Source organism: Etheostoma cragini, chromosome 7, assembly GCF_013103735.1.
Source record: "Etheostoma cragini isolate CJK2018 chromosome 7, CSU_Ecrag_1.0, whole genome shotgun sequence".
NCBI lineage: Eukaryota > Metazoa > Chordata > Actinopteri > Perciformes > Percidae > Etheostoma > Etheostoma cragini.
Window position 1 is genome coordinate 25,310,173 of NC_048413.1, and position 12,122 is coordinate 25,322,294.

Genomic DNA, 12,122 nt, shown 5'->3' on the forward strand with positions numbered 1-12,122 from the left:
ACCTTTCATGGATCACAATGCATTGATGAAGGCCGCTGCTTTCGTGGACCCTTCAAATCGATGAAGTGAAAACCAAACACAGACATGGATTGCCATGATTGTCACTGACGTCTGACAATTACATAATTTGACCATGTAGCATAAACACTGCTTATTCTCTATCAGTGTGTGTTTTTACAACATCATTTAGACTTAATTATCCATTTATTTTGTACGACCTATACATACAGTACGTTCTGTACATACATATTGTGGTCAAATGTAGAGAGCTGAGCTCAAAAGCTCTTTTCATGGATGAAATTCACAGAAATAATGGCACGGATCTACCTGAAATGTCTAGATTATCTTAGTTAGACCTGTGTCATCTATGCCTTGAACATGGTCAGCACTACGTCAAACTGAAATGACGCTGCAGACCAACAGAACAATCAGTTAGAACTCAGTGGACATACAACACCTACTTACACATACAATCTCAACTTCAAGTAATTGCTTAAAATTCATAAAGTGAACAATAGTGCAAAATATGTCAACCAAATTGTTAAAAAAGGAAAGAAAAAAAATGATTCATGCTGCTTATTTCTTCACCAAAGAACTGAATAATTCAGTTGGTGTCAGACTTTTTTTGTTTCTCGATCCACGATTGGCTCATGAGTCTCTGACAATCAGACCAATTTCGATTTGCCGTCGGCTTATTTGCCCTCGTAACTCATGGAGCAAAACATCTGCACAAGATCAGCAACAAGGGGACATTGCCGTCAGGTTCCACTTTTGTTAAAGCGGGACTATGCAGAAGAAGAAAACTGCATAGGACCCTTTAAAGTCCTCTCAAGAAACACACATTCACACAAAATGTGATCACAAACCCAGATATCTTATCTTATGATTTACATTTTGAGTGTTGACTAACATGTAGTACTCCATGTCTAGAAATGCTTTGCAGTATGATCCGTTAAACAAATCCAGCTGTTTGATGTATTCGCAGTGAGTGACTAACTCTTGTACAGTAGAGTTAAAATACACACGACCAGAGTGACAGTTAAACTACACAGCATTAAGTTAGCAGTTATATACAGCACAGACTGAGCACAACTCACTTCTTTCAGATCTACATCAAAGTGTCAAACTGAGCCAGTGAGTGTCTACAAAGGTGTCTGATCATTGAATGACTTTCCTATTAGATTTGATGAATTGAAGACATTCCCTACGTGCGTTATGGGAAATGAAAGCAACCCAAATCAAGTTCAATTATCTTCAATAATTCAATTTGAATACAAGCTTCAGTGTACAAGGACCTACTGTATAACTGAGGACAGGTAAAAAATCCACCTTAAAACAGAATGTCCATGTTGTTCTTATTCTCTCTCTCTTAGCCTGAAACCCAAGAGCAAAGACTTCCAGCACGTAACTCCACATAAAACAACTAGTCATTTACAGTAAGGTTGTGTACGACTTACGCAAGATTTAATTGAATTAGGGAGCTTTAGCGGCGCTGGTAGACGGATAGGACAGAGCCAAGCTGTTTTTTTAATGTTAAGCTAAGCTAAGCGCTTGCTGTTTGCAGCTTCATAGCGTACAGAGACCAGAGTGGTATTGGTCTTATCATCTAACTTGTTGTAAGAAAAGTAAATAAAAAGCACATTTAACAAAATGGCAAACTATTCCTTTACTGGTTGAGAGAAACAGTGAAGGAGTAGAAAAAAAAAAGTATGACAATATGAGGTCTGCTTACAGTCATAAAATAGGTAACATTTTCTGCTCTGCTAGTTGAATACATCAGTAAATGTGAGCTGTAGTTAACTGGGGAACAACAACAACTAGGCCCGGCTATGCTCTGCTGCGCCCTGTTACACCCTGTAACGCCCTGCAGTGCCCTGCTACGCCATGACCTACAACTTCTATTTCTAGTCATAGTTCTATTATCTTTATTGTGACTTATTATTGCCACTGTTCATCACACCCAAACGTCACCGTCAGATACCGCCCACCAAGAGCCTGGGTCTGTCCGGGGTTTCTCCCTAAAAGGAGTTATCCTTGCCACTGTCTCACTAAAGGCTTGCTCTTGGGGGATTTACTGGAATTGTTGGGTCTCTGTAAATTACACAGTGTTCATAAAATTGAATTGAATTGAACTTTAATTTGAGTGTTTCTATCTTCTTTGTTTGATTTCTTGAGATGTAATATAATCATCATCATCATCATCAATAATCTCAAGGTAAAAACGCACTGAACACAGCTCAAGAGGTGACAAAGCCCTCACAAGACCTGACTTTAGTCATGACTTGTGTTCTGTTGTGTTGCTAACAGAGTTGTGAAGACGGGCTATCCTGGGCTACTTGGCATGCTTGTTGGTTGGGTTGATGAAACTAAAAGAGCAGCTTCTATTGTGAAATCAACCTGAAGAAAGTAGAAATAAATCTTGATGTGTCCTTTGGGGAGTGGAATTTTGAAGCAAAATCAAGTGATTGTAAGATGTTTTTTTTTTTATCAAACCTGTCTTTGGCCAATATGACAACCACCCATTGATTGCTATTCTGATTTTGGTTATTAATTTCCTGCACAATATAGTCTCTAGTCCATGTCCAAGAGTATTGTGTTTTGGTGTGTCCTACCCTTCAAATCAACCTGAGGTCTGTGTCTACAGTCTTGAAGATGTTGAGAAAAACAATCAAAGGACACAAAAAAATCTGAATTAGGGTGGATTTTTCACCGAGCAGTGTAGCTCATCCACCGCAGACAACAAGACCATTTGGTAATACATTGACTCATACACACACGCGTGCACCATATTTCTCGTACACACTCACCAACGCATCGTTAGAACATGTCAGAATTGAGACAGCCTGGTAGTTTAACAGATCAATGAACCTTTAGCATTTCCTTGCATTTAAAAAGAAAAAAACAATCAGTGTTAAACATCCAAGGATGGATCATTCATTTCAATCAGCTCACTAAGTTTTGCACAAGTCAGTAGTGTTAGTAGACATCTTGGTTTCAACAGCAAGGACCAGTGGGTGAGAGACAATAAGGAGCAGACCAAACAGAATAGATTTTACTAGTCAGAGATCATAAATGTGCATTTCCTGTTCCTGATGCTTCCCTCAGCTATTAACCTTGATGAGAAATGCAGAACAGGAAGTTTTTTTTCCTCTTCCTCTCCTCACTCTACAGATATCTTCCAACAAGCTAAGACCCAAACTGGAGAGGCCGTAGCTAAGGACCACAGAGGTGCTAGACACTTTCTGCTGTTATATCTGTGATCCGCCCAGGTCACCCCCGCCTGCAGGGTAATGCCTCAACCCCCCTCCCCGGCGCAACGAGTGCAACGCCACAGTGCAACAGCCTCGCAACAGCGAGCCTATATGATACATGGGCTGTCCGGTGCGGACTGGGCCACGGCAGAACCACGCCACTGTTGGCACCACAGGGATGGCCACTGCCAGCAGATCAACCAGGAAGTGACGACTCCAGTAGCTTTTCTCAATTGTCCCAGAGCTGGTTAAATCTCCCTCCTCTGCTGTGGCGCCCCCTGTGGCGCCTTGCTCATTAGTTTCATCATCATCATCCTCATCGTTCTCATCATTAAACTCCACTACAGTGATACCAGCTATCTCGTCATGTGACGTAGACCTCCTGGGCTGGGAGGTGTGAGGCTGTTCTACGTCTGGCGAGACTCCTGGGCTACTTGGACTCGGCTCTGCTGTCTCTACCTGGGTGGATCCTGCTGATAAACCAACTTCTTGCTGCCTGTCTTCCATGCTGAGGTTTTCCAGTGTCCCGCCCAGTCTGCCTTCTCCACAGCAACCTCCGAACTGAAGCTCACACTGGTTCCCTGCTGGTGTCTCTGTAAAATCGCAGGGCTTTCCTGGTGCTACCTCCTCCACTCCACTCTGAACTTCTACCTCATCCCCACCGACTGAGCCCCTTGGCATCTGCTGCTCTTCTTCTGCCAATCTAATCACTGTTGTTTCTTCCTGCTGCTCCGTACCTGCAGCTTCCTTCTCTCCCTTCTCTTTCTCCTGCTTTTCCTCTTCCTTCCCATATGGAGGACTTTCCATGGAACATGCCACAGTGGCGGACCGTGGTAAGGGAGAGACCAGAGGAGTTTTAGTGAACGGGATCGGCTCTGTGGCTGTACTCATCATCGTCGCTGTGGTTAATGAAGTTGTGGTGGTGATGGAGTCCAGCTCCTCCTCCCCTTCATCAGACATCCAGGTAGAGGTGGGGCTGCAGGCCTGGGAGCGGAAAGTGCGTTGCTCCGCAATGGTATCCAAATCCGAGGGGTAACCCGCCGTTGCGGGGATGGGGCAGCTTTCGGTCTGAATGCCTGTCTCCCGCAGTGGGTGCAGGTAGAGGTGGTGGTGGGATAGACAGGGATGGCTCATACAGCCCACTCCACCCAGGCCGCAACCAAGGGTTGCGTGCCGCTCACCTGTGCACAGCTTGTCATAGGTGGAGGAGTGTGGCATGGTGTGGGGCATAGAGTGCGACAAATTGTGAGGGAAAGAATGAGGTAAGGTATGGGAGTAAGTGTGGGGGAGACAGTGGGGCAGAGAGCTACTGGGCAGAGAGTGGGGCAGAGAGTGGGGCAGAGAATGGGAAAAGGTCTGTGCGTAGGAGTTGAGTAAAGATGCTGTTTCCTCAGAGAGGAAGGCTGCCTCCAGCAGCAGGTCGGTCCGACTGGGGACGCTGCTCTCCCCACAGCACACAAATCCGCTGTCCTGGGTACCGTCACCTGACAGACAAGGAAAGTCCAGGCCATTACCGTTCCGGTCCGCAAGCGCCTGATCACTCAGCTTAGTGTAGGTGGAGCTCCGGGTCAGAGAACGGGCTGGCGAAGCATCGCAGGAGCAAGACCCCCTCCCTCCTACTGCCAATTTGGGTATTCCTCCTGGACTTTCCCCTGATACCGATGCTGGTGCCGAACCTCCAACACGGGTCCGAAAGCCTGGAATGCATTCCCCTTCCTTGGCTAATCCAGCCTGGGCTAGGTCCATGCTCAGCAAAAGTGTCTCAAGCTTGTGGTTTTGAGTGTTGATGTCCTGAAAGTACTTTTGGACGCCTACGTCTCCGCTGAGCCCCCCAGCATCACTGAGACTGGTGCGAACAGTGTCCACAGCCTGCTTAAGCTGCTGGATCTCCTGACGCGCCTCCTTCAGGGCCAGCTGAGCCTCAACACGGTGACATTCCTCCTCAACCCAGTCCTCCTGCATCCTGTAAAGCTGGCCTCTCAGCTCATCTATCTCAGTGTCCCTGAGAGTGGAAGGGGAAAAAACAGAAGAAAAGAGAAGGGGAGAGCACAAAATAATTATGAGAATTCAGATATTACGCCTAGTGTAAAGCGGGATTTATCCTTCTGCGGAGGCTCCACGCAGAGCTTTCACCACACCCTACGTAAGTGGCCTGGAGTTTCTATTTGTGCGTTGGTGGGAGCGTTATCTAGAGAATGTGTGTGTGCGTGGGGAGTGTGTGGTAAACCGAATGAGAGAGTGACAGTGATTAGCTTCGGAGCTTCGGAGACACTCTAGAGGCAAAGTGGGTGAAAAAAAGTGTCTCCTTTGCGCTTGGGAATAGTAGGAAAATCTGTAGTAGGAAAAGTTATTTCATGATTTCATTTGTTTTATGGAGAAGGAAAACCAGGAAATGAGTAAGGGGAAATGCAAAGCTACCAAGCCATAGCCAAGCGGACACATAACAGTTATTACGGTCTACGCTGCCGCTACGTGTAGTTATTTTTTGAGAGGTACTCATCAAGCTACAGCAAAGGGTCCGGCTTGGTGTCCGTATCTCCACGCTCCTAGGTACATACCCAACACTTAAATGCAGGAGCATACATTGGCCTTAAGGGTTGGGGTTAGAACCTGGTACTGAAGGGAAAAAGTCATACAGTATAAAAAATGACTTTCTGGCCAACATGGAAAATCTCTATTTTCACCTAAGTATCTCACCTGTCTTGTAGAGTGTTGATGGTTTCCTTCAGCCTGGCCCGCAGGTGTCGGATACACACCTCTTTCTGCTGCAGTGGTGTGAGGTACTGCTCTGGTGGAGGGGGCCGGATACCATGGTTGTCCGTACATGACGTGTACTTCTGATGGCGTCTAGGACAATCATATGAAATGAGTTTTTCCTACTTCTTTAGAACTGATTACACTTCAGTGACCTTTATTTTATTTTTTTTATGTCTTGTAAGTAGGGCCGGTGTTTTTTTTTTTTACTTGCTAAAAGAGCTGCTTCCTGTCACTCTAAACCTAACCCACCTGTAAGACTGAAACAATGAGTCGGGTGATAATTCTCCATGGGTTTGTCATATACACTTGTATTAACCACTATTAATATCAAATAATTTATTAGAGCAGCTTTAAAAGACTGAAAATGTACTTTGAACACTTTTAGGAAATCCAGTGGGGTGAATCATTTTTCAGATAAAACAGCTAGAGAATGTAAATACACGTATTAAATCTGATTTTCAACTTTTTTTTTCAAACTTCAATTTTCTTTTTCTAACTTTGGTTTGAAAGGAGTGCAATCAGTCCTTCTATGGAGTAGATTAGACAAGAGCACTTCACTGAACAGACCATATAGTTTCTGATGTCTTACCCTTTGGTGGGGCTGCAGTCACTGCCTTTGCAAGAGCCTGAGTTGCTGCTGTTGCTAAGGGAGGTGTTTCCATGGGGATCTCTATTACTAGGCGCGGCCGGGGTCCGCCTGGTCCAAAGTAAGAGGAAACATGTTAACCTGTTCCTGCAACACCATGAAACCACGCTCCTAACAACAAGGCGACAGTGGATTCTGCGAGCTGCTGAGCAAAACCATCATGAACATTATTCAAAATCACAAATCAAAGAAGACACGAATGGAGTACACATCAATCCAGATCCACTAACATGCCAACACAACACCGAAATGCACAACAGTACACAGACACATTATGCATACATAGGCCAAAGGTAATGGCAACAGACAACAGTTCTGCCTCAGAAACAAGGACACACACTCATTTGGGCAATGCAGCTGTTAAAAAAAAAGTGCTGTGTGAAGATGAAAGCAAATAAAAAACTAAAATCCTAAAGCTAAAAAAGAATTAGGAAGCTAATGATATACATGTGGTGAAGCATTCGCTCAGTATAAAAAAGAGGACAGACAAAGAGAAATAAATAAGGGAGTATCAGGTCAGACTAGACATGATGCTCTGGAAACAATTATGTCAGAAAAGTATTGAACAAAGTGCAAAGGCTCTCATCATTCCCATGCTTGAAAACGTCAACACTGATCATGAGGAAAGAGGAGGGACTCAGAACAGACCGACAACGAGGGGTCGAGGGAGAGTTTGTTCGGCTGTGGCGATCCGGAGACTTGGTGGAAGCGTATCCTTTAGTCGGCGACTTGTTCGATGCGTAGCCTTTAGTCGGGCGCATTGAGACCATATAGCCTGTCTCCATAGGAACGTAGTCTAGCTCTATGAACCTGCAGTAGTCAAACCTAACCAGGCAGAGACAACAGGGTGTTAAATCACAGAGGACGGCAGAGGGCCACAACGCACTGGTGCAATGTGCATGCTTCAAATGTATGCACACTATTGAGGTGAGACAAAGCTGTTTTAGGATTCTCCTAATTCACTCAGAGCCTGAGATGAAGGTCGTTGCTAAATATCAACACGCACTAAAACACTGACAGGGCCCAAGAGATGTGGCTCTCTAAAAGCTTTACCAAAGGAAAGGAAGATAGCTCTAACACTCTGCATCCTGAAACCCAATTAACAAGAGAAACAGCAATCTGAGACTCCAATGATTAGAGAAGCAGCGGCAACAGCATTAGCATTAATTCATAAGAGCGTCATGATCCGGAGCATTTCACGCTAAACAAATTTACACACAATATCTCTACACACAGCCGATGTGCTTTGAAACACTGGGTGGACCTCAAAGACATCATCAAGCAGAAATTCAACCTCTGACACATCTGATATACAAATCAAAAGATTACATCTAATCTCTCCTATCACCACAAGTTCGAGGTCCTTGCTAATATCTGGATAGACCTTTAGAAGGACAGAAAGGACCAATCCAACCTTTGGACTATCCAACATCCCTGCTAGTCTCTCTCTCCACACACTGTAGAGAGAGTAGAGTAAGTGCTGCTAAAAATAACTTCCCTCCTAAAAACATAATACAAACATTATCCTGCACTATGAGACCCGATTATAGTCTATAATTTATAACAACAATTTGGAATATATGCTTATTAACTCTCATGTTGCAGAAAGTGAGATGTTAAATGTAAAGCCAGAGCCAGGCAATGATTAGCTTAGCTTAGCATAAAAAGTGAAAGCAATTAGCTTCACTCATTCCAACGTGAGGTTGCCGAGCAAGTCTTGGAGAATCCAGGATGTCAAAAAGGCCGAGCACTGTAGACGTTTGTGGACAGCAGAGAGTCCAGCTGAAATGTCGCTGTGGAATATTATGGATAACCTTATTTATCTCACGAAGGTTTTCATGTCTAATAAAGTGCTGTAGTGTAGTTTTCCTGTCCAAAATGCTCAATGATGCACTATTATAGAACCCATGCCACTTCTAGGCAAGACTATTGGCCAGGCGTCCATGACCTGATTTGTTCAGGTCCTATTCTCCTTTCAACCAATCGACTATCCTAACCTTAACCACTCAAGACCAGTACCTAACCCCAACCAATAAAGCTGCTTCGTAGGGCGGGACTTCCCTGGAAATTATGTGAGGTCCATAATAACGCCTCAATGAGAGATTATATTGTGGAAGAGCAGCCAACCAGTATGTGATGTCGGGACTTTGTCCTCTCTATAATTTCAATACTTACAGTAATTGCCCCATTGCTGTGATCATCAGAGAGCTTTAGCAGTGCAGATGGATTTTCCAGCTTTTGAGTGAGCTTTTTTTCCTAGTGCCTACAGTCTTCATGCTAAGCTAAGCTAAGTAGCCAGCTGACTTCATGCTTGACTTTCAAACAAAAATAGAGTAGTATCGATCTTCTTATCTAACTCTTAGCAAGAGCATTTCCTGAAACGCAGAACTATTTCTTCAAACTAATCCATGTCGGCAATGGAGAATTTAGCAAAAACAAACTTGTAAATCCACTAAACATCATAAATAATAATGTAACAAAAAATTAATAAAACAGTCAAATAACATATTTGCACCCTTAGTGATTGCTACCATCCTGCTAAAGAAAATAAAGTATCACAGAATAGTTACATCAGTAGTTGTCAGGAGAAGGAAGGGTGCTCTGTGATGGGCAACATCTAAAGAAATTAAAGAGATTGCACATATAATTTTATAATCAGTGATATAATACATCACATAGCAAATGTAGTACTGTCCTATTACTTTAACCAACATGACTGTTGCCCAATCACTGGCCTCCACAGGGGGAGGAGGGGACAAGCAGGGCCAATCGGAGCAGCCGTGAGGGATTTTTACACAGGACCCGATAACTCCACACCACCGTAGTGGCTACATTTGACTACATCTATTTATTTTTTGGAGCTATCCCAACCTCCCCAAGCTCCTAGCATGAGTTGTGCTGAGTAAACGTGTCCTGTGTGATACAAGAAGGGAGGAGGCCAGATATTGACAACTCGGTATTCCTTTGAAGGTCAATATATGACAAAAGCCAAGACGGAAGAGAAACAGGCAGAGGGAGGCAGCTGAAGTAGGGATCCTGGAGGGGACAGAACAACAGTGTTTCAGGTCTGTCGGTCTGTCCCATCCATCTGCTGGGACGGAACCTGTCTCTGGGCTGTGGGTGCTGGGTGACGAGGCAGCAGGAGTCGAGTGCGGTGGGTGTACATACATTTTCCTTTATGCTGTGGTTTGAGAGACAGATAGTTCTTTTCAAGAAGCTGAAATCAGTTTTATATTTCCAGCTATTTCTCCTTTTTAAATAAACCAAAAAGTACATTCTCATTCCAGGAAATGTTGGCGTCTCGACAAACGGGGCGCTGTTGATCGGGCGACTGTGGTAAACCAGTGATAACATGTCCACAGCACGGCGATAACGGTTCTACGGTGCATGTTGTCTCTAAACACACCGTCATGCTATGAAAAATGACAATGAACATGGACCAAATGGTGTTAGAAATTCTGGTGTACAAATCTACCATAGACTGGAAGATAGTGAATGTAGCAGCAGTGGTGTCATCATAGGTTTTTATGCCTTTTTTCAACATACAATAACATGACTTTTTTTGAACGTACAATAGTATGACTTTTATTGCGTATATTTAACATACTGTACTAAGGCTTTTTTTATCACTATTTTCAACATACTATAAATTATGACTTTTTATCACTTTTTTCAACGTACTATATATTATGACCTTTTATCAATTTTTTTAACATGCTATATGTTATGACTTATCACTTTTTTTTAAATACTATACTATGATTTTTTATCACTTTTTCAACATACAATATGACTTTTTCCAAAATACTATGATATGACTGTTTTAAAGATATTTAATCGGTGGCATGGTGGCCTAGTGGTTATCCATGAAGCTAATAACAGCAGCGAACAGTCAGTGAAAACATTGACTGTTTGTTCAATACCCAGTCTTGGCTGATACTGGTTGTGTGGAGTATATACATAATATGCTTATGGATTTATTACCAATTCTTTTGACATGCTATACTATGACTTTTTTATCACTTTTTTAACATACTATATTATGACTTTTTATCACCTTTTTTTTAACATACTATACTATGACCTTTTATCACCTTTTTAACATACTATTTTATGACTTTCTTATTACTTTTTTCAATACTATGACTTTTTAATCACTTTTTTCAACATACTATATATTATGACTTATTATCACTTTTTCAACACACAATTTGACTTAAGTGGCTTTTTCCAAAATACTATGATATGACTGTTTTAAAGATATTTAATTGGTGGCATGGTGGCCTAGTGGTTATCCATGAAGCTAATAACAGCAGCAAACAGTCAGTAAAAACATTGACTGTTGGTTCAATACCCAGTCTTGGCTGATACTTTTTATGTGGAGTATGCACATAATATGCTTATGGATTTATTACCACTTCTTTTGACATACTATGACTTTTTTTATCACTTTTTTAACATACTATACTATGACTTTTTTGTAATCACTTTTTTGACATACTGTACTTTGACTTTTTTTTATAACCTTTTTCAACATTCTATACTATGGCTTTTTTAGCTTTTTTTTCGAAATCCTTATAATATTAATTTTTTACGACATTCAACCCTAAGACTTTTTTAACGGGGTGCTGTTGATTGGGGGGCTGTGGTAAACCAGTGATCACATGTGATCACGGTTTGCTTCCACAGCACGGCGATAACGGTTCTACGGTGCATGTTGCCTCTAAACACACCGTCATGCTATGAAAAATGACAATGAACATGGACCAAATGGTGTTAGAAATTCTGGTGTACAAATCTACCATAGACTGGAAGATAGTGAATGTAGCAGCAGTGGTGTCATCATAGGTTTTTATGCCTTTTTTCAGCATACAATAACATTACTTTTTTTGAACGTACAATAGTATGACTTTTATTGCGTATATTTAACATACTGTACTACGGCTTTTTTTATCACTATTTTCAACATACTATGTATTATGACTTTTTAATCACTTTTTCAACGTACTATATATTATGACTTTTTATCATTTTTTTAACATACTATACCATGACTTTTTTATAACTTTTTTATTTAACACACTATACTAAAACTTTTTTATCACTTTTTATAACATGCTATGAGTTATGACTAATCACTTTTTTTTTAAATACTATACTTTGACTTTTTTATTGCTTTTTTAACATACTATATTATGACTTTTTTATCACTTTTTTAACATACTATATTATGACTTTTTTATCACTTTTTTAACATACTATACTATGACTTTTTATCACTTTTTTAACATACTATACTATGACTTTTTATCACTTTTTTAACATACTATAGTATCACTTTTTTATTACTTTTTTATCACTTTTTTCAACATACTATAGGACTTAAGTGTCTTTTTCCAAAATACTATGATATGACTGTTTTAAAGATATTTAATTGGTGGCATGGTGGCCTAGTGGTTATCCATGAA

At 41.6% G+C, this 12,122-nt stretch overlaps 1 protein-coding gene across 5 annotated transcripts in view; it reads right to left on the reverse strand.

Moving 5' to 3' along the window:
* Positions 1 to 2,485: 2,485 nt before the first annotated feature.
* Positions 2,486 to 12,122, reverse strand: part of snphb (syntaphilin b) — a 29,798-nt gene continuing 20,161 nt past the window's right edge. For 2 of the 5 annotated variants that reach the window (XM_034876282.1, XM_034876278.1), the window contains 4 exons: positions 7,303 to 7,479; positions 6,598 to 6,705; positions 5,949 to 6,098; positions 2,486 to 5,253 (listed from right to left, as the gene is read on the reverse strand). In XM_034876282.1, the coding sequence (XP_034732173.1) occupies positions 3,249 to 5,253; positions 5,949 to 6,098; positions 6,598 to 6,705; positions 7,303 to 7,479 (2,440 nt within the window). In that variant the 3' untranslated portion in view covers positions 2,486 to 3,248. The remainder of the gene's footprint in view (positions 5,254 to 5,948; positions 6,099 to 6,597; positions 6,706 to 7,302; positions 7,480 to 12,122) is intronic. The other 3 variants (XM_034876283.1, XM_034876281.1, XM_034876280.1) reach the window with 2 other exon arrangements.